Source organism: Polyodon spathula, chromosome 24 (assembly GCF_017654505.1).
Source record: "Polyodon spathula isolate WHYD16114869_AA chromosome 24, ASM1765450v1, whole genome shotgun sequence".
Lineage (NCBI taxonomy): Eukaryota > Metazoa > Chordata > Actinopteri > Acipenseriformes > Polyodontidae > Polyodon > Polyodon spathula.
The window spans coordinates 12,199,466-12,226,104 of NC_054557.1; the positions used below are offsets into that span (position 1 = coordinate 12,199,466).

The 26,639-nt window shown below is 38.1% G+C and overlaps 1 protein-coding gene across 1 annotated transcript in view; it reads left to right on the forward strand.

Moving 5' to 3' along the window:
• Window positions 1-24,025, forward strand: part of LOC121299307 (chondroitin sulfate synthase 1-like) — a 41,017-nt gene extending 16,992 nt beyond the window's left edge. The window contains exon 3 of the mRNA XM_041226991.1: window positions 21,107-24,025. Coding sequence (XP_041082925.1) covers window positions 21,107-22,699 — 1,593 coding nt within the window. The 3' untranslated portion in view covers window positions 22,700-24,025. The remainder of the gene's footprint in view (window positions 1-21,106) is intronic.
• Window positions 24,026-26,639: the final 2,614 nt, after the last annotated feature.

A 26,639-nucleotide genomic window follows, 5' to 3' on the forward strand; every position in this document is an offset into this window, starting at 1 on the left:
AATGTATTTAGATATTGTATCTTAAAATGATTTAGAGGTATTCTAAATATTTAGAGATCTGGAAATCATTTTGCGATATCTTCAAATATTGCGAGATATCTAAACTAATTTGATAAATTGGCTTGTCATAGATATGAAGGCTGATTATGCCTTTTGAATTAAAGCAACACAATGCTCAATTGTGTATTAAACAATGCTGCCGTACCAGTTTAGGTATATTTCCAAAAAATTAAGCTGCCGATTGACTGTGTTAAATAAATAAATTCTTTCACACGAAACAGGTAAAACAGATGCTTTAGAGTATCATCTGCAAACTTTGTTGTAGGTTGAAGTTGGGGTGTCGTCCAAACAAAACTGTGTAGCCCAAACAAGTGTAAGAGGTGTAGAAAAACACGACCATACGAAGTGGGTCAGCATTCACAGTACCCCTGGTTACAGGAGATAAACGGTTAAGAATCCGTGAAAGCAGCAAAGCGCTCAATTATATAGAAAACAATGTTGCCATTCTAGTTTTTGTACATTTCCAAGTAGTGAAGGTGTAGATTTTTTTTTTAACACAGGCATTCAAACTAAACTGCTAAAACCAGGAGTGTCATTGTACACGTAAGTGTTCACAGTACCCCTGGTTACAGGAGATAGTTGCAGATACATTTTTGGAACACAGGTTAACTTTGTATTGGGCAAAGGTCAAGTAGCTTCACAGCACACCCATGTAGAATGAAGCAAGGAGTCACAAGTTCAATCACAAAACTAATTAAAAGCAATACCAAATGATGTTCCCCAAAAAGAAGCAATACATTCTTCAATAATTTTGTCGTATCAACCCCAAAAAATGCAAACAATTAGCACCAGGTAAAAGCATAAAAAGGACCCAAATCCTGCATATACTGTGATTGGTACTGTACAGTAAGCTGGTTTTAACCAGTTTCTCCCAGAACAATATTCAATACAAAAGCCTAAAACAAAAAGCAGACAAACAAAACAAATCTAACATGAAATACTGTACTACTATTACCAAAATCCAAGGGGATGCAAAACCTGTGGCTGTAGCTGTAAGTACAATTTTATAGTATGTCTTTAAGTATTTATATTATATTTTGGTCTGCATATCTGTTTATCCAAGTATCCTTCAGATTATGCGGCCTAAAAAGTACTAGCGGGAGTTTGAATAAGTCTTGGTAGGGTTCTGGGTGTTTGTCCATCTGTCTGTGCTTCTGGTTGTAGTGGGTATGTGTCTTTTAGGGAATGCATGTGTTTTTTATTTTTTTATTTTTTTTTTTTTTTTTATCATATTGAATTTTATGTCCTCCCCTCCGATGGGTTTAGCTGCAGGCAGTGGAGGAGGCTGAGCAGTGTTCTCCTCAGAGCTGGCATTTCAAGTCCAGGCAGTGGAGGAGGAGTTTCTCTACGCACGGCACGGCACGGCACGGCATGGCACGGCACTCGCAACAACAAACATGGCATTGATCGCCTTCCAACTGGGAGCAAGAAAGCTCAAACTGTTGGCTTTTATCATCAGCTGTTTCTAGAAAATAAAGCTTTGACTGGTAAATGTGTGTAATATACCGGGCTGGCATACAGTTGCTTGGATTGGGGTAGATCCACACTTGCTGTGGCTTAGCTTATCACACACTGTGCTTAAGAATAGTTTTAATTTTTTTTTACTTTTTGTTTGGCTCTTGAAGCAATTTGGTTATTGTAATGAAGATTGTTATTAATCAGAAATGGCATAATCGTTATTTTGGCCTTAACATTACCAAGTGGATACAGAAGGATCTACCTTTTTAGTTGGAAAGTGGTTACACATGTAGCCAAGTTTATCCGGTCATTCATGTCTACTGAGATTCTACCCACAAAATGCGTGATACTGTTTTTTTTTTATTTTCGACAAATGCCCAGTTAAAATACGAGGGCTGGTATTACAGATTACAGCAGATTACATTCACACCTGGGGCTGAGTTTCTACCAGGCTACAGAAATGTAAAAGGAAAACGCCTCACTGTTCAGACCAGTTTTACAGGGATATCCTAAGCATTTGTGGTGCTGTACTACTCTGGCAGTGTCGGTTAAAGCACCAGATCAGACCTCTGGATTACAGTGATCCAGAGGCATTTCCAGCATGTGAATTCCTTTCCCATTTGTTCTGGTTCCCTATCTAAACATTTGTTGCTACTGTAATACTACCAGGTGCTTGGTAAGTTGACAAAACCATTCCCTTGAGAAAGTTATGCTAATATACATTGTTCCAGTACTTTTTCTATTGTAAATTCTCTTCTTTTTAGTGATAACAAACAATGAAAACGTCACCCAAAGGTAGCAACACTTTGATTGATTTATGTTTTTTGTTTTAAAATGCTAATCAGCAAGTACACAAAACCAGTACAAACATTTTTTAAACAAAGCTACAGGTAAACATGAAGCAATTTGAATTTCCACAAGATTTGCTAGGCTGAAGTTCAAAGCACCCATGAAGTTCAAAGCACCGATTTTGTTCAGCATCTGTCCGATTGAAGAGTTTACTGGAGGCTGGCGATTTCGTCAGCTGAACAGAACAGTTTCCCCAGTTCGGAACATGTTACCCTGTCATGACATTTACAACAGACAAGCTCAGGGCATGTAAATAAGCCTTTCGATCCAATTAAATGGGATTGTGCAATAAGCTTCTTAAACCTGCTACCATATACCAGAAAACTCATTAACAGAAAATACATGCAGTACCTTCTCATGTAAATAGAAAAATCAAAACCGGTTTGGGGGATGGCTCATAATTCTCTATTATGTGCGATCTTCAAAGAAAATTAAATACAAAAATAATAATAACCCTGTTACATTCTATTCTGTGAAGGAAAAAAAAAGGAAAAATAAATCTGCAGACAGTGTTCATCCATTTTAGTTTGTACTACTCATTTAGTGTTGAATTGCATTTTATTGTGACTTCAGCTTTACTTATTAAGAAGATAGTATGGCTAGACAGGAGCTACAGGAAAGTTTCTCATCGTTCTTGAGAGATAAAAATAACCCTTTCTTTTGTTATTCTGTTTGCTCAGTGTTCTCTTTATTGTATAAAGTTCATACACTAGAGGGGACCAATCCAACCGGTATACCAGTTAAATACCAGCAGTGTGCCCCAGGGGATGATTTGTCATGTTGGATCGTATTGTTCAGTCTGTTTAACATGCACAGTTTGAGCTGTATAATGCCGTATATGGTTTTTTTTTTTTTTCCATTGGACGTTAACCCGTGGGTGTTCAATAGCTGTAATGAATTTGTTTCCTCTTCATTCTTTTTTTTTTTTTTTTTTTTTTTTTCTCTTAGGCCATAAATTACATTTTGATCAAAACTGGCAGCAGTGAAGATTAAACATCACTGGAATAAAGGAATCTCAAATGGCTGGTATTTGAAGGATCAGCTTAAGTCCATTCTGTGATAACTGGTTATAATTTGCATGCAGATTGTTTTGTAAACAAGGTGCTACCAGAGAGAAAGTATCGTATCACCTGTATTTTATTGATGGTTTGATATAATCAGAAAAGCATCTTCCAAATCCTTTAACCAACATAACCAAGCTCCTCTTTGACTTTTTATTTTTGTAGATGTTTGGAATCCTGCTACTGTACCCCACCAACCCTTTTGAAATAATATTTAAATATCTTCAACAACACAAAACCTGATCAATGTCTAGAGAGCATACTAGCAAAGACATATTCATGCAGATGTGAATCTACTGTAGACTGGTGCAGTGTTCTTAGCAAGGGGTTCTCTCTCGCATTTCAGTTTGACTTCTTTGTAGATTTCAGTGCCTTGGCTTATGTAAAATGGAAAGACTGATAAAAAAGCACCTTTTAAATAGAAAATACCAACTCCTCCCACATGATCCTATAGATGGTGATGTGCAATGTGACGGTTGGAAAAACTAGTTTTTTTTGTCACATGCTTTTTTTTACCAAGCTTGCGCTTATCCTTCAAATTCATCTTTAAATTAGGGTCTTAGGAAAATCGATAGATGGCTAAACTTGTCTGGTCCAAAATAAGAACTGTTCATTCCAGCAGGGTTCCTCATAGTGTGAGCACCACTAAGCAGATGAATGGAGCTTTATGCTATTTAACTGAAAGTACAGTATTGTGTAAGTGGTTAATTTTCGGGATGCTGATGGAGCAGATCAGTTTCGAAACAGATTTCCTTGAGTCTGCAGTGCCCACTGTACAGAAAGGTCAGGGCACCTCCTACTGAGAGGGAGGTGGAGAGAGAAGCTCTCTGTAGAGATGAGGAGGGTTCTGTTTGTCAGGTTTCCAGCCAGAATTACCTCTTTGTTTGGATTACAGCAGGCTTGTGCTTCCAAGAGGATCACTGCATAATGCAAGCAGGGGATCCTCTTCAGAGGCATTCAGTAGCTTCTTTAAGTGCCCTGGTGGTCAGGGCAGCGACTTATTGTGGGAGCGGTACCAATTCCCTATACTAGTGATTCATGCAATATTTCTACAATAAGTACAGTACTGGTGGTGTTCAAACTGTAAACCTTCCGTTTCTGCCGCTCCCTTTTGATACAGTATCTGAACTGAAGGAAAGCTGCGCTGGCAATTTCAAACACAGACATCTTATTCGTTTTATATTGATTACATGGTTCTTTATGCATGGTTAATTCATGGAATTGTTAATTTTTTTCTTCACTATGCATGCATTATAGAGCGGGAGTTATTTTATTTTGTATTTTAGTCAGATGTGTGTTGTGTCCCACGGTGCCCCCCCCCACCCCTCCCCTGTTTATAACGCTCTTCAGTTATAACGCTCATATTGTGTGTCCCGAGACCCACGTTATAGCGAGGGAGCGCTGTGTGTGTGTATATATATATATATATATATATATATATATATATATATATATGTGTGTGTGTGTGTATGTAATATATTGGCCCATACTCCTGGCAAATTGTCTGTTTTGTTAACAAGACACTCAAGTGTCTCAGGTTGTATTGCTTGGTTCACGGTTATAAATTGCATTCTTAGTTTCATTTTCTTCATGGGTACCATTCGAAGGGCACGATATGATTAAAAACTGAACTGTGTCAATGATGAATTGAGCTCCGCGTGTGTGTGTGTGTGTGTGTGTGTGTGTGTGTGTGTGTGCGTGCGAGCGAGGGTAGGTCTTCATGACAGTGATGATGTTTTTTAGTGCCACCCATGCCCATATGTCAAAGTACATTAAAAAGGTCTCTGTATGTCTGTATTAAAATGAGTGTTTAGTTTTAGGTTCCTGATGTTCTAGTTTTTAAAATAACTTCATTTGCAAAGCATTTATGAGGCTGGAATAATAATTTCAACAATTTCCATTCAGGAATACTCCCATGCCGTACAGTAACATCTTAATTGACTTTAAACTTTCAGTTCCTGGCTTCCCTATGAAATAGTTTTAAATTTAAATTCATCAACCTTGTTTCCTTTTAAAATTCCATTACAGATTTGTTATATATCTAATTTCAATATCAAAATTCAATAAGTATGACCTTCAACTAAAATGGAATTTCTAAAATATCAGTTAGGACTTCCTTAATATAATTTACTCTGCAAAAATACCATATTTCAAAGCTCTGAGGAACTTTTCAATACAAGCACAGTATATTGTTTGTTGTATTGAGGTGCACGCCTTTTTATAAGTTTTTAAAGGGAGTATGTTGCACTCTACCCAGCAGAAAGAACCTTTTGGATCAAGTTATGTTTATGTAATGCTATTATTTTCATGTTGCAGCGTTCTGCATCTTGGATTAAATGCATTGGGGATAATAGCTGTACCATTCATTGTGTTTTTGGTAACAGAAAGCTAAATTGATCGTGGTTCATTATTGGCACATTAAATTATGTTGTCTTTCTAAAAAAAAAAAAAAAAAAAAAAAAGGTCAGAGAAATTCAGTCAATATTAGTCAGTGGAAGTTCTGTAGTTCTGTAAAGTCTGTAAAGTTAGTCTGGTGGATTTGAAATACTGAATGGAATGATGGCTACCTGTTTTTTTTTTTTTTTTTTTTTTTTTTTTTGTTGCTGAAGTTTTAAAGAAAGTACTTTTCTGTATCCACTCGTATAACAAATCTAAGAGCTCCACCGTGCGCCCAGCTCCCAATTATATACAGCTAATGTGGGAAACACTGGCTTTACCTGAATGAAAGAATCGCCTGCTTCCTGCAATGTGATTGAATGATATCTTTTAAACTTTCCATCAGTGCATTCAGGGTTTGCCTGCTTGGAGCAGCAGCAGCACACTTTCCATACTTTCATTGCCTCTTTCAATGGAAACCAAACCACACATTTACCAGATCACAGGACTGTTAAAGTGTTGTTTTTTTTTAAAACCGTCTAGAAATGTAATACCCTCAGAGTTCAAGTATAGAGCACATTTCCTGAAAGTTAATCTCATTCAGCAGTATCATATTAGTAAGAAACAACATTAAGCCCCTGTGCATAGTGGTTCTTCGTGTACATTTGCTTCATGGAAATAAGTCTCCTTGCAGATGTGGAATTAGGTTATTTGGTCATCTCTCAGACAGAAATTTGGCCTGGGGATCATTGCTTGGCTAGCATTACTCCGCTGTGCTGTATCTGGTCGATTCATTTAATATATCAGTACAAACATGTGACACACACACATGGTTAAACACAGGGGCTGCGTGAAAGTTTCTAATCATTCTAAAATACATAGAATGCGATTTTAATCCCGAAAAGTAGTTGGGTTCCACCACACCACACCTGTATTGCATTTTTTTTTCGTTCCAGCCGCATATGATCCTTGTAGTTTTCTAGAAAAGGAATTGGTGTACAAGCCTGGTGTAGCTGCTGCCTGTCTGTTTTTTTTATTGTATGCTGCAGCCTCCCATTAAACAAGTATGAAATGCACCTGCACTACCAAATTTTCCACCACACTTTGTAAACTGCGTTGATTTCATGTACTATGATATTCGATCCGGGTCAGAATATGACTTCTCAATTAAGGGCTTATTAAATGTTGACGTGCAGTAAGCTGTTTGTTGCTTTTGCGGGATTATACAGTACTTGTGTCTTTTTATTCTGTTTATCTTTCAATACTGTCTAACCTGTGCCTCTCTTAAATTGCAGTGTTAGCAGTTCTGTTTTTTAGATTCCCCGTGGCATACAGTATCATGTCATTATTCCAGTGCAGCTCACTGCCTCACACTACATGCTACTTTTCTCCCTATCTAAAACCCCTAGTTTTCCACCCCTCTGTTAGTAGTTTGCAATTTAAATGAAATGGTACAGGAAAAGAAACATTTGAAAGTGATTTTTTGATGCATTAAGCTTCTGTTTTAATTTTTAAATGAGACGGTATGGCTGTCAGATTCTGGTAACTGCAAGGTTGTTTTTTTTGTTTTGTTTAAACTTGCATTTTTCACTTTTCATGGTTTTTGATTGATCTCCTTCAATATTGTTATTGGTAAGTATAGCATCTTACATCACCTGTTTATTTTTTATTTGGCAGTCTGGGAAGATTTATTTTTACTTTTATTGGTAATAAGTAAAACATAAATATTCTGTGTTTACCAGTGTATGCTAATATCATCTACTTTAGTGACCAAAACAGTGGGGTGATTTAATAGTGGATCGCTTGTAAAATATACAGATGACACAAAATTAGGGGGAGTGGCTGACACACATGCATTAGCTTGGAGGACATTAAATGAAACATGATGTTAATAAATTGCAAATCTGACTAATGTAGTATTAAAATACTAAATGTGTGCTACTGAACTATGAAAAAGACATGGGCATTGTAGTAGGCTGGTCGCTGGTCGAAGGCAGTTGCAGTAGAGCACAAAGAGTTTATTTCTTACACAAGTAACAATGGCCAACAGTTTTAATGCAATGTACCAATAACTGGCTATTATATGGTTAATAGGCCAGGTGCTGTGAGTATACTTCAACAGTGGGACTTAATGAGACTCTTAAATAGCTCTGTCATGTGTTGATGGATCCCTGGCTGGGGCTTTGATTTTGAAGACCCCGTACCTTGATGGCTCTACATCAGAAGAACCGCTTGAGAGTGCCTGGGGTCATCTTCCTTTCACATGTGGCCTATTGGCAGAGAACTTTTACCATCTGAGATATATTCTTTAACACTACAATAAAATGTCTTGTAAAACCACGTCTTCGGCTCGCTGTGAAATGCAACCCTGGTTAAATTCCCAAATATTCAAGGAGTTTTTATTAGGAAAAGGAATTGGCATTGTTGTTTGTTCCTTTGGATTTCTATGAAGACTCCAGTTTACAATTCAGTAGGGGCTCTGTCCCTTCAGTTTAAAATATTAAATGTACAGCTCACCCTTGGAGTTTAATAGAACAGTGCATCTACCCAATTTGTCGTATTTTTATTTGCGTTTCAGTCTGTGCCTTTTACCTGCAAGCTATAATAATGAATTGGTTTGGGAGGAAACAGAGGCGGCACTGCTTTGATCCTAATAAACAGGTAACAGTCTGCTGTGAAGTTGTAACTAATGATTTGAATAACAGGAGTCCCCCAGTGAGTAAGCAACGAGTGCGATCAATCAAAGAAATGTCTTGGTTTTGAGCTACAGCAAAACACAAAACCTGCAGATTCAATTCTTAATAATATTGTAAAGTTCTGAATTTAAATGATTTGATCAGCACGCTGAATGTATTCAAAGCTTAAATACAGAGTCTGACTGTGTGCCATTCTACTGTGGCTAATCCATAGAGCACTTTTCTCTTCAGGGAGTTTCTCTTCATCTGGGGAATTGATCTTTTAATAACAAGTATCATAAAAAAATGAAGAACAGCTTTTCTTTATGTAATCCAAAACTCCAGTGAAGTCCAAGCATTTATCCACACATGCATCGCCACTAAAATAAAAATAACCGAACCAGATTTCATAAAAGTTTATGTTCAGTGGTTGTTTTGACCCAGTGTGCTCTTTTGCACTTGACAATAGATCTGTTTGAATTGCCTCAAGCCCTGCACCACTTCAGTGGAAAGCGTAACTGGGGTTAAAGAACCCACTTTCATAACAACTGCTTTTAAAAATGTAGGCAGTACAATCGTAGGTCTTACAATTAGTCATACAATTCTTTAAAAAAATATTATTTATTTTTTTATTTAATACATTTAATACATCTACAGCGAAACTGCCTCCACAGCGCTTGTTAACCTGAAGGGCTTATTCTTTGGAGCGTTGTTTGTCTCATGTCAGCAAGGAATTATGGGAGCACCGTCTTACAAATGGCGGAAAACAATGCCTGCCAAATGCCAGTATGCTGCTTCTTAATTGAGTGTTTCTAAAACTGGTAACAAATATGTATCAAGGATAGCCCTACTAAGGGGTCTCGTTATTTACTGATCTGTACATTTTGCACTTCTGTTTTACATTAAAGCGTCTTTAATAAAGCAAGTACATGGTAAAGTAACACCAATAGACAAACAAGGCAACATAATGCACTCAGCAATAGGACTACGGTTTGTTCAGCTTGCATTGTATTTTTAATTGTGCTCATTTTAATATGGTGGTGTTATTTTGCAACATAGAGTAGAATGTCCACACAGAGACCAAAGGCTGAGACCAAAGGAGGTGAAGGATAACGAAGGATAGTGTCTTGCCACCCACACTTCCTAGAAATAACAGCTGTTTTAAAGTCACACAACAGCATAGAGCCTCTTGTAAGCTGTCTCTTTCTGGCTGATTTGCTGACCTGACAGAAGTCATACTGCACTCAAAGTCTTCTGTGTACAGTATGAATGTTAACTGGCTGATTTGCGCCGATAGCTGTAAGAAAAACAACCAAGATTTTGTGCACACTTGAAATATTGTATTCCCCTATTGCTGTATCAACAAATGCTATGTGTTGTATAATCTTTTCTAGCCTGGAGGGCAGTTGTAGTATGATTTCAGTGTGGAGTGCTGGGGGTGAGGCGGGGTGTGTGTGACATGTCACAATGTTTTTGTAACCAACCAGCACTGATGGCCTCAGATAAGGAGAGAAGGAAATACAGGATGTATACAGTAGCAGTTAAACCACCAAAAGCGGTGAGCCTTGTCTCAAAAGTGACATGTAAAAAGCAGTATAAACCAGTTAAGAAGTACGTGTTTGAAATTCCTGTAGTGTGCGGTACCTTTTGGGTTCAGTCTGAAACTTTCAAACCTCAAATTCCTGACCTTTTTCACTGAGAAACTACAAAAAAGGAAGCTGCACATAAATCACCCCAAATTCCTTTTGATCTCCAGTCTAAAGACATGCCTCAACTTACTCTTCGAGACAAATGAAGACGTTTTAATGTGAGCGTGCCCAAATGATTTCAAATGCTTTCTGTATCGACTGTTTATTTCTGTGGTTGAGTAGCAGATTGCTTTACAACCAGAAGCTTTAAAAAAAATCTTAACAGCAGAATCCTGGGTTCAATGAAACATGTGGATTAAATAAAGAATACATGTATGTTTTATTGCTTTACCCAAAGTTTCCATTCTGACTTTAATACGTGTTGAGGGTTTTAAGAACATCAGCCATTTTAACCGACTTTCTCGTGGTACCTTTCATTGAAAAAAAACTGAGACTTTGATTTGAAGATAAAAATAAAACCTTTTTCCTGGTTTTAGTTACATTTGTGCAAAGGATCATTTTTTCCAGTCTGTTTCAGACTGTAGAGCTTCCTTGGCACAGACTAGAGCAGGCTGGAACGTGAGCATGCTACCCAGTGCAGTAATCTGCAATTTTAACAATTAGAGGCAACAAATAGCAACAGCTGGGGAGTTTGCTATAGAAAATGCCTCGGGCTTCCATCCCTATAATTTCAGTTAGCCTTCAAGGTGGAACTAAAGTAATAAAATATTGTGAAACACCAAACGCTAAGAAATGGAGCCTCAAATTTCGGCATGGTTTTCTCCAGCTATGCAAAGAAGATTACAGGCTTAGAGTTTTTAATGGGCGCTGTGTTGTTTTTTTTTTCCCCTCCTTGTCTCACTTTCAGTAAGTCAAGTTTATTAATAAACATCCTTAAGGAGATTTGGACCACACTGTATCTCTGCTCCTGTGGTTCATTCTCTTTTCTTGGGTGGAGTGCCCCTATGGCATCTAATTGCCAGCTCTTTGGGATACCAGGGTCTCTCAAGTGTGTGCCGTTCCTCACCACAAAGGCATAATTACCATTGCCGATGAAAGGACTCCAATAACATAGTTTTCTTTATTTTTTTTAGCCGTTCTAAATGTTCAGCTTTTTCCGGCAATGGCGCATTCTTCCTCTGGTTACAGCAGTTTTGAACCCTCAGTCAGACCATAACGAGTAACTAACCCCCTGGGCGAGCTGTAAATATAATTATATTTACCCTGTGGCTACAACATTTTGCCTGCTGCCAAGTGATCAGTTTAAATTGAGCTTAATCAAACAGTAAACGTTTAATATTTACAATAGATAAGATTGTGAAAACTTTTTTGTACATATTTTACGTCCGACAACGTTGACGCATCGTGCTTGTGTATTGAAATCAACAGTTCAATCGTTTTGGCTGTAGTCCTATGTAAATGTTAGGGCTTTGTTAGTTTAATTGTGGATCTACTTTTTCTTTTTGGGCAAGGGAGATTGTGGTGATGTATATGTTTTTCTTATGAGCCTTTGCTAAAGAAATGAGAAAGTCAATTGAAATTATTGCAGTCAAAAGTCAATTGAAATTATTATTATTTTTTCCCTAGACTCCCTCTCATTGGCTTCAGAACTGCGTGATCATTAATGAGGAGAGGTTTTGAGAAATTTCTCGGCAAGGGGCGAAAAAAAAAAAAAAGCCCAATACATTGTTCATCCACATTTGGCTTAACAGCAATACTTTTGTGGATGCTTTTAAAATACGTTATTGGATGCTTTTAAAAACCTGCTGAGAGGCTGCTGCTGATTCTCTCTCTTCCTGTTTCCAGCCTGGGCATGTCCTGCTGTCCTGCTTTTTATTTTTAGACAAAGAGTGGAGCAGAAAGACCTGGGAAGACACTTTGGAAAAGGCACAAGTTTTGTCTGTTTGATTCTACTGAGCACCCACTGTCACAGGAAGCTCAGCCTTCTTGTTGCACAGGTGTGACTTGCATTCATTATCATCTCTGTTTATTATGCTGTTGGTATTAAACCATGTCCATCCCCTAGTCTGTCTGCCCTGCCATCTTTATTGTATTCCCCACATTTTCACTTGTTGTTTTTTCTCTCGGGCTCTGAAGGCTGGAAAGGCTGGAACTTCATATACTTGTCAGAGGTCAAGCTTTCAGAAAGTCTGTGGCTTTGTACCACCCAGCTGCTGTTAGAACTAAGGATATAGGCAGCTTTGGAGGAAGTTATTGCTAATGTCATTCAGAGCCGATTGAGCGCAGTGAAAGTGACTGACTTCACTCATTCAAATGAGCTGCCACCGCGTGTTCACCTGTAAAAACTGAACATATAGATGCCATGTTCCTTGTGGTAGTCTCCTTTATGAAAAGCACTGTAGCATCACACAAAGAACTGGAACACTGGATATTAGTGTGTGGCATTCTGTGCATTCTTGTGCCTAGGACAATTGATTGTACCTTGAAGGAGTGGGATCAGACCAGTTCAGTGTAGTAGCAAAAGCCAATCCTCGTCCTGCATTTACCAAGGCTACAGTATCAATTGCAGCTGCTGTTTGTTTATATTTCTGCAGGTTTCTGTTTTCAGTGCTTTTAATATGGAAACCCAATGTGAATGATAATACAAAAAAGATGAATTATCCAGTCATTATGTGGCATGAATGAGTGTTTAAATTAGCTCAAGGTCAAGATGCTTTTTGCAGTAATTTTGGTTCAGATGTACACCCGCAAACCGCCCCACCCTTAGGAAAATGAATACTTCCAATACATGAAATTGAATTTGAAGGGTGAAGATTCTGTGCATCCTTGGTTCAAAGGATGGATGGATTCACCAACATTGCAAACTGTCTTTGCAGAAGTGATTTCCCCCAAAAGATAAAAAACTGTATTGCTAGAGCACAGTGAATTACATTTCCTGTTTTTTTTTTTTAAATTTCTAGTAGCAGAGTAAAGAACTGATCAGTGGGACGTGGTGTATGAATAGCACAGAGGTAGCACAATTATTGGTACTGAACCTTGTACAGTTTAAACTACAGAAATCAGTTAGTTTCCAGTCAAAGGGACTATGAGTAGCTGGAGCTGATGGTGGAGTATTTACAACCATGATACTATAAGATGTTTACTTGGCACATTCCAGCCTACAATCTTTTATTATCACAAAGCTCCAGCAACCATTAAATCTTTGTGCATCAGCAAAGGACCAATTCATATTCTGTGTTCTATGTTCCCTCATGGCTTACTTTGAATATAAATAATAGCTTTGTTTGCTAAAACATGTTTACAAATGTGTCTTTAAGAAAAAACGAACTAGCAATCTGGAGCGTTATATTAAGAACAGTATTCTTTTATTGCCACATACTCTGGCAGTTAAGTACAGAGTTAGGAAGTCTAAACGGTAGATTTAACTTTTTATTTCACTTTTTATTGGCAGCTGACTAAACCTTCGGCTATTTGACAGTCTGATATTTTCATTGGGCTTCAGATTTTCCGAAGTTGCGGTTTCACAGCCAGTTAGATTTACTGTCCCAATTAGACTGTCACAGCTCCTTTGCCAAGGCTGGATTGTCAAAAGCAGGACAGCCTCATCATGCTGTGGCTGTTTCTTTGATATTACAAGTCTTATTTTAGATCATTACACCAGGAAAAAAATGCATAGGTGTCTGGCCAGCTGCTTCTGTTTCTGTCATAGTAATGATTGCTAGCAGCATTATTTTGCCACATGGAAGGACTTAAACTTGTTTCATTATTTTTCTTCGTTATTTACGTTACAACTCCTTCAATGTCTAGTGTGTGTGTGTGTATATATATATATATATATATATATATATATATATATATATATATATATATATATATATATATATAATATATATATGTATATTCACACTTTAACTAGAGGTATCTTATTAGCTGCCTTTCTGCAGAGTCTGTGTGCGTTCAATTCCAGTACATTAGAAGGTTATTTAATTAGGTTGCTGGTGTTCTTTCATGGCATGCACAGCACTCTTCTGAGCAGCAGCTGAAAATACGTTTACTTCCGAGCTAAGCACGTTTCTCAAAATCTTGTATTTGTTTGGATTACCTGTCGTACCAAGTTATGTCAGATAGTGCTCCAGACTGACAGTTTCACCTGTAAGAATGGTTTGAACTGAATTAGCACTGCTGTCTCTTCCAGCGTAGTGCAAATCAACATGTCGGCATGTTTGGGTTGTTTGTCAGTAGCATTGTGTCTGCTAACAGTCTTCACATAAACTGCCATATTTAAAGTGTTTAGCATGACGTACAGTGAGTTTTTAATACGGTAGTTTTATGGGAGTGTTATTATCATGTTGGAAAGAACATGGTACTTCGCTATTAAATGAGAAATCGAGTGCCCTGTAACAGTACTTCCCCCCCCCCCCCGTGAGTAAACTGGCCTTGTCTTTGCTCTGAGGAAACACTGGGCTCGTGGTTATACAGCCATTTGTTTAGGAATGTCATTTATCACTTCATTTCAATACAAATCAACATTTTCTTTTGGAAACTGAGTTTTAGTTTTCACTTGCGTGATTGCATCCATCTTCTACAGTTAATTAAGCCCCAGTTTGTATGCTGCTGTATTTATGGTTAATAAATCTTTGTCAACATGAGCTGCTGGATCTCGTGCATTAGCTCCACAGGAACAGTGCTAGGTGTTACTTTCACTGGAGCTTACTTATTCTCGGTGCCGTGTGAGGAACAATACATGGAGAAATTGTGTGTTCTGTTCAGCACAGCTTTGTGTGGTGTTTAGTGCTCTTGCTGTTTCCTTTCACAGAGCTTTTAGGCTAATTTATCATATCCAGTGGGTTTATGTTTGGCATACCAAAAAGGTTTTCCAGAAGAACTCTCTCTTTTGTGATTTGGTTTTTTTACTAGTTTAAATTTGCAGCACCTCCTGAAGAAGTGACTCCCATTCGTGTTTCTGAGCCTTGCCTTTTGTTACTATGAAACCAACATCAGCCAGGATAAAGTGGGTTAATTGGTCAAGTTTACAGTAATCCTGCTGCTTACAATAACAACACTGCACAGTTGAGTCAATCTGGGGAATAACCAGTCGTTGTATGGATTAAGATAATCACTTTGCAGAATATAAATGTACATATTTTTCAGTTGTCCGCTGTTATTTTAGTAGAACTATGTGTTTTTGTGTGAGCAGCTTATCTGCCGTAACTAAAAAATAAGCAAATCAAAAATTATAACAACAAATTAAATCAAGTAACACGTGCAATAATGAGATTGACTCCGCTAAAGAACCTTTCTTTGTACTTGTTTCTTCCATACTGTACTACTACAGCTTTTACCGAGCAGTATTTACTTTTCAAATAAAACATTCATGTAAATTTTGTCAAGATAAATAAAATAATAAAGCTGTAGATTTCAGTGTTTTGCACAAATCCCAACCATGGACCAACCTTATGGTGATTATTAATTACTAATTAACTGCCAATTTAATACGCTTCACATTGGTCTACTATGGTGGCTTTATTGCTTTTGAAATCATCCTGGCTTACTCCTGTTAATCAAGTGTATTAAAATCCTCATGCTTTGACATCACAGAAAGATTACTGTAGTGAAGTCGTTTTACTACTGCTGCGTGCACACACACACACACAGAGTAATAATTTGATATTGGTTTTTCCATTTCAAGTTGTATTGTTAATCTTATTTAACAAACTTGCTTTCTTGACTTGATAAAAAGGTAACATAATTCACCTGTGCACTCTCGCTACCCTGCAGTGGGACACAGATAAAGACCAGATTATTGCAGGAGCTTGGAAGGTCTATTAAAACCATGGACTTCGTAAATCCGTTTTACACATTGAGCCTCGGGTACAAAAGTATCAAATGAATGATCCAAAAGGACTTGATTCTACCATAGTTAGTCTCCTCATTGCCCCTAAAACTCACTGCTGTAACATTTAAAATACATATTTATTTGTTCTAGGTTAGGATATTAAACAAGTGTTGTTTTTTTTGTTTATTTTTTGTTTATATGCACATCAACAAATTTAATCATCCAACAATAGTTAGGCTTCATTCAGCACAAGAATTCAATGTACTTTCAATACAATATTACAGTATACTCCCCAATATATATATTAGTGGGAGTTATTCTTGGCTGGCTCTAGACCCAGTCTCAGACAGTAATTGTGCGTGCTGCACTTATTCTTTTTAAATAATTTAGATAAAATACGCAATGAAAATATTTTTAAATAGCGTGTTTACACAGACAACCATGAATAAACTAAAATAAGAGGACAAATAGACTGCTGTAATGCTTTTGTTGGAAAATGTGTTTTAAAGCTTTATTTATTTTCCCATGCTACGACCCACCAGAAATGTGTTCACAACCCATAATTTAAGAACAGCTGCCACGGGCGCGATGGCCTGGCTTCGCGGGCACCACTTTGAAGACCACTGGTCTAAAGTAATCCATTAAACATGCCACAAGTTTTATGGGATACTGCATAACAAGAACTGGCATATTATTTTAAAATTGGCTTGTTTCCTGGTTGAGAGGTTCTTTTTGGGAGTGGTAACCCTTGTGATTTATGTTTTAAGATTATTTTAATATCCTGCCCTTTTATCTTTGTCTAATATCCTGGACTACACTTTGATTCAAAGCTGCATGCTATTCAGATGAGCTGATATCTTGTTTTGTTCCCAGAAGCTGCCATTTTTGTTCTGAAAGTTCCCTTCAGGCCATGGAGACGTGCTATGCTTCTGCTCAGCGAATTCTGAATTCTGTATGGAATGTCATATTTATCAGTAATGTCAACATCTGTGATCGGATAGAGGAGTTAAGCTGGAATTTGCACACAGGCATGCTTGTACAGTGTTAGTCTAACAGCCAATAGGGGATGTTGTCTCCATTTAAGAGATTGGCTTTATACAGCCTGATTTGATGGCATTATACAGAACAGCGTATCAGCTCTCAATTTGTGGCACATAGAGTAAAAAAAATCAACTTGCACAAACTTGAAATCTTTGAACTCCAGCTTTCCAGAGTGCTGTTCGTACGGCAGCGGTGCTGTTGTGTTTGTAATTGAAAGCACTCTAAAGAGTGCTTTTAATGCTGATGAACTGCACTGTTCTTTTGTGTTTTAACAAGACAGACACAATGCTCTGCCTATATACAGTTGCATAAGGCAAGAGTGTATTACTCCTTTTGTGTTAATTATACTGTGTTTCATTGAATGACAAGGCCATATCGGATTTGCATTAACAAGCGTAAACATATTGCTTGCAGGTGCCACAGAAATGGTGGTGAATTTGCGCATTAGATGCTTCTTGAAGGAATGTGCTGCGTACTGCACTGTTAGACAAGCTTCCAAATTGGTCTATGAAGTAAAAAACTTACCTGAAGAATTTTAGGATGAAATTTTGGTAATATGAGGCTGTAAATGTTTAAATGGTTCAAGTCTACTACTAATTAAAAATGTATATGGCAGTTTAAATGATCAACGATTGCATACAAAAAAAAAAAATGTTTAAATGTTTAGTATATTTATAGTTTTGACACTCCCATAGTATTTAAAAACATGAAATAGCTGAGAATGTTGCTGTGCTGTAATTGTCTGGCTGTTTCTGTAGTCGGTCGCAGAGAAAAGTACTGGTAGTTGTATTGAAGGTTTCTTAAGTAAAATTCTGTGCTTGAAACGCCTGTGTAAGCAACATTAAACAGACCCAACCATTAATTGAGCAAATCTCTTTTTCCCCTGGCCTGTTATCTTAGCACATGAAGTCTTTCTGTTTGTTTATGCAGTTGTGCTTTGGACAATCTTATCTAAACACTAATGGAACCCATCCATTACAGGTCCCTATTTATTTGTGTTACAGTATAGCTCACTGTTTGGGCATTTTCTATATTGAATAACCCCTTTTGAGCTGCTCAGCTTGGCCTTGGGCAACAGTTTCGTGTGTGTGTGTGTGTGTGTGTGCGCTTGTGTGTGTGCCAAGTGTTTTCTTTTTTGAATTAAAGTAGGGTGCAACATATTCCCCATGCACGGTAGTGTTGAGGCATTGGAGCATGATGAACATTCACATAGACTTCATTTAGGCCCTAACCTATCTTTCCGGTTTGTCTTGTCCCTGCTCACTTTTAAGTTGTCAGAGATTTAGATGGACCGTGGGAAGTGATTTTTCTATATATTTTTTTCTCATTCACGTGACTCATACAATTGATTCAAAACTGTATGGACACTTTCAGAAAATTGAAGTGCTGATTTTATACAAAACATACCAGCAAGTAAAGTAGTCCCTCCCAAGTGTTCCAAACCCCCCCCCCATGTGTTTTTATTGTACAGAATTTTATTGTACTTTATTGAACTGCCTGCGGCAGAAGCTTTTCTGAGAACTGGGCATTTCCAGGTTTCTACTTTAATTCGAGGAGCTCAAGAATGGGGTTTAGCCCTTTAAAGGTTGGACAGGTTGCTACACAAAGTTATTGGCGATTAATAAAAAAGCTTCAGCACTAAAATGTGCTCGGCATGGACCACTGATGTTCTGGGGAGTGTGGCCAACTTGTACACAGCCAGGGGGCTGCTGGTATCGCCTATTTGGTGGAAACAAATAGCTGTCCCGTACACTCCTTTTTAAAATGGCATACCCAGGGTCATTAGCTGAAAGCAGGCTGTAACAGTGCAGCCAAGTTAATGACTGTAAAAGAAATTGTTCTAATGAATAATATGGGATTCGAAAGGGCAGGCAATTACTGTAGGAATAATAATGCAATCTCTACAAACATGCAGTAAACATCCCGCTCCTGCCTGGTCAGCTGTTCACAGCTGGACTACAGCTTCCATGGGAAGCTTCTGAACTTGCTTTTTGGCTTGGTTTTAAATTGACAATGTGCTTTTTAGCCTATTGGACTGTTTAGCATGATACTGGAGTGCCAGCCTGTGAAAAGTTTTTCAATTTGAAGATGTGAAGTAATGTAACTACGTTCTAAAGAAGGAGTCGTCATTTCCTCAACATGCCCTTGCCAACGGCAGTGTATTAAAATTGGATTTTGGCATGGTCTAGTCAATCAACGTTTATAATCAGATACAGTACTGAATAAAGTGTGCCTTCTTACTGCTTTTGGTTAGTAATCTGCGTAGTCTGTATAGACCGAAAATTATGAAGTAGTTCCCTTGTATTGTCACATACTGTAGTAAATGTAGAAAGGGAGGGGAGGAGGTCTTTTTTCACTGTTCTTCTGTATTGTGTCCACAGTAATGAACCAGCTGGATCTTTACTGTAGATACTTTGTGTCTAAGTTATAGATGTCTGATTTGGTGCTTGTTTTATTAATTTGACCCTTGTGTTAATGCAGCTGTTAAAAACAGATGCGAGAAGAAATTTCATTAGGGATTCATGTTTTCTTTTTTAATTGTCACAGTGCTACAGTAATTCAAGCTGGCTTAAGTTAGACAGTAGACTGGCAGACAAAATGATGACCTACTGCAAGCAGTCCATTTGAATTTGCTTGAACTAGAAACATAGGCTATTGTCCACATACATTAAGTTTATTACATTAAGTATATTTATATAAAAGTGACTCTTTCAAATTGATTAGCATGGCCGTCACATACTAAGTGTGAAAATGTTGCCAAGTTAGAAGTCATCCAGACCCTGTGGTGGTTATGCAGTTTGTAAAGCACACTATTCTTATTTATAAAAGAGTGTTAGCGAAGCACTCGCATAGCCCCTGTTTTTGTACAACATTGGCTGTCTTTTTCTAAGTGCTGGTTTTGTTTTCCATTTTTTTTAAATTGGGACGTGTGAGAGATTCCTTTGGGACTAGAATGAGGTTACAGTGCAAGCTGCTTTTTGAATTAGCATCCTCCGTCTAACCATCTTTCACAAATCATTTCTTTATTAGAAACTAACAGCATAAAACACAGTTTTTTCAGTTCTATGGCAAGGTATTCAGCTCCTGCCAATAGAGGCTGTAGCAGCTGTAGCACAGTTTAAATATTTGGCCCCCAGTGACTCTCAACATTTGGCTTTTACGGCATTGACAGGTTTTTGAGTAAACACTGACCAACAAGGGCCTGCTCTTCCCCAACATGTGGCTTTTCACAACACTGTTCCTGAAGGATGTGTTCCTTAAAGTCATTAGAATTGACAGCGTTGAGCCAACTGAAGAGGGGCTTTATTCACTTTGGAGTTCTTTTTTAACCAGTGTCTGCTGTAGGCAATTTTGATGCATGCAAATTTCTAATCTAATCTAATAATTGCACGTCCAGCTGTAAGAGACTTCTGTCTCTGGAATGCCACGTGCTGTTAATAGTTCCTTTTTTTTAGATTTTTTTATTTTTCTTTGAGGTGTTTTAAATGGAGTACCACGGTGTGTTGTCATGCATAATGTTACACTGCTGTACATCTTGTTTTGGAAGGAGGGGGGTATTTTACAGTAGTATGTTTTGGGCTGGATGATTGCTACCTGATTTAAAACTAACAACTAGTTCTAATTATTGCTCGTCCAGAGGAATGTCAATTTGTAGAAAAGTTCTGTATCATGCAAGGAGGCAGCTCAAAAATGGTCTTGTTTTGTTTTGAATGCACACATGTTTTCAATAGCAATTAAGAATTATAGCCTATTAAACATGTAAGCTGTTTAATTTTAAAATACAAGAGAGTACTGTTTTCTGCAATAAAAGTACTTGGCATGAATCTTTTATTTGCGCATGTAAGGTAATATTGTCAGTGTAGAAATGCCAGGGACAAGTTTTAAATGATAATAACTTTGTTATTATTTTGTACAATCTGCTTCTTTGAACAGTAATACAGGAAATGCTGTTATGGATAATAGTGATGTATAACCGACAAAGATCTATTAATATTCCATAAAATCAGTATGAACCCCAATCGCAGAAAGTCTAAAAGTCTCTCTTTTCCAGATGTGATTTCACTGTAGGTTTAGATCCCAGATTTCAAATGTATTTATTTATTTTTTAAACTGGCTTTATGATCTTCTTAACAAGCAATTTGTTGTTGTGTGTTCTTTCAGATGCAGCAGTTGTTCTATGAAAACTACGAACCCAACAAGAAAGGCTACATCCGAGACCTGCACAACAGCAAGATTCACCGAGCCATGACTCTCCACCCGAACAAGAACCCGCCCTACCAGTACCGTCTTCACAGCTACATGCTGAGCCGCAAGATATCCGAGCTTCGCCACCGCACCATCCAGCTACACCGCGAGATTGTCCAGATGAGCAAATACAGCAACACGGAGGTCCACAAGGATGACCTGCAGCTGGGAATCCCACCCTCCTTCATGCGCTTTCACCCCCACCAGCGCGAGGACATTCTGGAGTGGGAGTTCCTGACTGGGAAGTACATTTATTCAGCAGCAGACGGGCAGCCTCCCCGGAGAGGGATGGACTCCTCTCAGAAGATTGCCTTGGACGACATTGTCATGCAGGTTATGGAAATGATCAATGCCAACGCCAAGACCAGGGGAAGGGTCATTGACTTCAAAGAGATCCAGTATGGCTACCGCCGAGTCAACCCTATGTACGGAGCCGAGTACGTCTTGGATCTGCTCCTGCTCTACAAAAAGCACAAGGGAAAGGCAATGACTGTCCCGGTGAGGAGACATGCCTACCTGCAGCAGACCTTCAGCAAGATACAGTTTACAGAAGAGGAGGAGCTAGATGCCAGAGAATTGGCCAGCAGAATCAACCAAGACTCCGGCTCCTTGTCATTCCTCTCCAACTCCTTGAAGATGTTGGTTCCTTTCAAACTTGGCGGCACGAACGCAGAGTACAAAGAGCCCAAAGAGACGAAAATCAACATTTTGGTCCCGCTTTCAGGGCGTTACGAAATATTTGTCAGATTCATGGCGAACTTTGAGAAAACTTGCCTTATCCCGAATCAGAATGTCAAATTGCTGCTTCTGCTTTTCAGCACAGACAATACCGAAAAGATGAAACAGGTCGAGTTGATGAGAGAATATCATATGAAGTATCCAAAGGCTGACATGGAGATCAAGTCAGTGTCTGGTCCCTTTTCCAGAGCCCTGGCTCTGGAAGTTGGCTCTTCCCGTTTTTCTAACGAGTCTTTGCTTTTCTACTGTGACGTAGACCTTTTGTTTACGGCAGACTTCATAAAAAGATGTAGAAGCAATACAATATTAGGAGAGCAGTCCTATTTCCCAATCATCTTTAGCCAGTACGATCCAAAGGTTGTCTATGCTGGAAAAGTCCAAAGTGACAACCATTATGTTTTCACTCTCAAAACTGGTTTGTGGAGGCACTATGGGTTTGGCATTACCTGTGTTTATAAAGGTGACCTAGTTCAGGCTGGAGGCTTTGACGTCGGCATCCAGGGATGGGGTTTAGAAGATGTGGACCTTTTTAACAAATTTGTCCAATCGGGCATTAAAATATTTAGGAGCACGGACATTGGTATTGTGCATGTTCACCATGCGGTCATATGTGACCCCAATCTTGATCCAAAACAGTATAAAATGTGCTTGGGATCCAAAGCCTCATCGCATGGGTCAACACAGCAGCTGGCTGAACTGTGGCTTGAAAAAAATGACCCCAGCTTTCGGAGAGTCAGCAATAATAATAATGGATCAGCGAAGACATCATGAACAAGCTTGACTGGTTTTTAACTACCTAATTTATTTTTACAATAAAAAAAAAAAAAAAAATGTTCTAACAAAGACAGACTTTTTCAAGATGAGATTTTTGAACAAAACAAACAAAAAAAAAAAAAAAACAGGTTTTTGTTTTCTTGTGGCTGAGCCTAAACCAATGTAAATGTGCATTGTTTTTTTTTAAAGCAATGGAATGGGAACTATGAACAAATAGAGGGGTTATGTTTTTATACTTGTATTCCTAGCATATTAAGAATATCCAGAAAGCTTAAATATTGAAGATACTGTGACAGTATTGTGCTATCAGTGTCTATCAAGATTGTTCAAGTAATGGAGACTACAGTACTTGTTGTGTTTGAATGATGTTCTGGACTCGGGAGTGTGTATGTAAACTGGCTGTGAAACCTTTTTTTGTTTTAATTGGGCATAAAAAGTGGATAAGTCTTGAATTTTGCGCAATGGTATGAGGCTAAATTTGTAATGTTTATGGTTTACAGGAAGGTGCATGAAGACACAAAATAATTCACAGGGTTGAGAATTGCAGAAAGAAAACCATAATAGCAAGCCATAGATTTGTGTGTGTTTTTTTCTTAAAATTGAGAGTAACACTGAACATGCTATTTAAGTACTTTTTAAATTTTATGTTGTTCATTTGAAGTACATTTTTAAGAAATGTTTTTCTTCCTCAGTCACCTGCTGGATTTTAAAATGTCTGCATTATTAAATGCTGACTGTGTCTAATTTATTGAATATTCATTCACTTTTTGTTTTCTGTTATCAGATCATTGGTTTATGTATTGTTACTTGTGTATTTTAGAAGGATTTTATGACCTTCGTTGTCAGTCACTCTTTCGGGTAGCCTACTTTTTTTTCTTTTTACTTTTTTCAGAGTAAATTGATTTCCAAAGTGTTTTTGCACAGTTGCTTCTTTGTTTGACTTTCTGCGTCTGTGCATACCCTGCTAATGAAGGTACATAACCTCCAGAACAGGATATACTGCAGATACACAGCAAACGGAGAAACATACTGTACAACCTTGTGTATGAAACACAGAGGAGTCTGACCAAGGGACTGGAGTCCAAATACTCCATAGCTGTCTGTGTGGATTAGGACTATTCTACAGTTTGTTTATACAGTAATCCACCTGACTGTGTTTAGTGTGTTTTCTGTGCTTTACACTTGGGTTTATACAGTGAAGACCAATCTCCCACCATAGCCTTTTTTTTACTTCTATAGGGCTTTTGTTTTCAATATGTTCAAACCTTGTTCCAATGGGTATGGTTTTATATTTAAGGAATAAAATTATTTTACAAAACCACACAGATGTGCTCCTTCCTCTCTTGTTTTTACTGTGACTGTCTGATAAATGAGCAGAAGCCTCTGGGATGGAAAAAAAAAGTGGTTTTGTGTTTTGTTCTCCCTCTGACAAAACCATGAAATGTGAAACCTGGAGGCATGAAGTTATTAGCCTATGAATGTCACCGTGACAATGAGATCAAGAGACCCCTGGGAAACCCCGATGTGCCAGCGTGGCCCCCTACACTGCATACTGAGCACGTTGCCTGTTCAATTGCACTTTAATTAGTGTAGGAACAGGCTTGTCTCTCGGTTTCCTGCTTGCTACGAGCAATGACCTTTTCTATGGCAGCGCCATTGCTATCTACTGTTGGAAAGTGAGAGAGATGAAAGCCTAGCTATTTTCAGCAGAAGAGTCCCATGACTCTAAAAATGCAGGAGCCTTTTTATACTTTTTTTTTTTTAATATACTTTATAAAGGACTTTATATACCATTGGTACTGTAATGATTTTACAGGAGATTGAATTAAAAAAATGTGTTTCCTTTTTTTATAAGGGGAATCCTTTTAATCACAGGTTTTTTAAATTAGAGGTCTTATGAATATGGTTACGGTAAAACCTGGAGTAGATCACATTGCTGGGGAGAGGGAGCCTGTCTCCAATTTAGATACGTTTCCTTATTTGCTACTTCTTTAAAAGCCACTATGGGTGGCGGCACCTAGAATTAAAATGTAATCCCAACAGCTGGTTGACTTTCTTCTCTCCTCTGTAGGGTGTTGTCTAAATACAATAACCTTCTTGGATTTCGCAAGAAACACACTTTGTTCTTTTTCTTATGCCATTTGTACTAGATTATGTACATTGGTAACGTATACCACATGTTGTCTCTGTTCCGCTTAGTGCATGGTAGTTTTACTCCCAACTTCCTATTTAGATCAATGATTCCTATTGGAACTGTTACTGGCTCTTACCAACACACCAGAAGGCAAGACCAATATGTTTTTTCCAACTTCTGACCCCACTGAAGTCACTAAATCTACCCTTCCCTCCATCCCTATTGAATTACAATAGAAGGACAGTGGAGCTGGAGCCTTCTGAGTGCAGCACAAGCGTTTCCCAGAACTCGCAAGACACCCCCGCAGGAGGGTAATGCAAAAGAGCTGCCGCGAGGTTCTGGGTTTCTGTAGCAGATTTACATAGGCTGTGGCTAGCTCGGTTCCAATTGTAAATGCTTTTTCATGGTCATTGGCTAATAAAACTTTAGAGTGACATCATTAAGTAACAAAAAGAAAGATAGTGGCAGCCTTTAGACTTAAATTGCAGTAGCAAATTCAACCTCTGAACTGTTGGGAGTCTCGTTTCACCTGTACGTTTGCCTCTATGCAGTTTCAAGTGAACCATTAACAGATTATAATAAGACTTTGATTATTGAATGCACATGGAGTAATGAGAAACAGTTATTTAGCTCAATGATTACACATACCAGTAACTTTGATGTAGAATTGCCTTTATGGTACAATCAACTCACTGAAGATATTTACAAACCCTTTAATGCTATTCTTTGCTACCCCTTATGCCGAGAGTGGCTATAGGGAACTGAACATTTAAAATGGTTGTACGTACCATAAGCTTCCCTTTCAGCTTGTTGAAGTTTGTATTTTTTTTTGGATCATGAGGGTCCGATAATTCAGGCATCGGAGGCAGCGTCATAGGCTTTATTAGGATGTTCTCTGTTGAATCAAATGGCCATAGCCCGTTGACTATCTGTACCACGCATCAAAAGGAGCCGAATGGCTTTTCTTTGTTAGAAATTTCACATATGAAAGACAGAGAGAGACAGAGAGACTGCTAATGTTAATAATTCTGCTTATGATACCTGACTCGCAGGACAAACTGCATATAAGCTAGTTTACTACTTCCCTTTCCCTTTCAACTGATAAAGCTTGTATATTTTCAACTTTTATGTTGGTCCAATAAAAGGTATCAATTTTTAAATTATATAATATATATATATATATATATAAAGTTCTGGACAAGCCAAGATAATAAAACAGCTCAGCACCTTTGAAAGTATTTGGAAATAACTTTTAAATGAGTCCAGAAATCATTTTTGAAAATGATGGGCGAGAGAATTCAGTGTGCTTTGTTATCTGTGCGGACTCGCTCAGCTCACCCAGTTTCCAAGGCAGTGCCCTGCAGCTGGGTGTGCTGATTTCACAGGGAAGGTCTAATAAGAAGTGAAAAGGTCCTTAACTGCAGGCTCATCATAGCGTCTTTCATAAAATAGTCTGCTATACAACCTCTTACCTAATACTCTCAAGTGGGGCCTTTTAACCTTGCTGTGAGGCCCGGAGCTTCACCCTTGCAGATAATGATTATTGTCCTCCTTCTAGAGGGGCTGGGAGGATGACAGGCAGGCGCTGCATATCACAAAGCTAAACGACATCATGAATAATGTCCAAGTTGTATCTGAAACTGCTCAGTTAAAAGCGATGTACAATTCAAAACAGTCAAGCAGCATCTGGATTTCATAAGTGACACAAATGTAGCCATTTATCAGATAAGAGACAAATGGTTCTGCTACTTTTTTATATTCTGGATAAAGTCTAGGCAGGCTGTAGAATAAAACAACAAAATG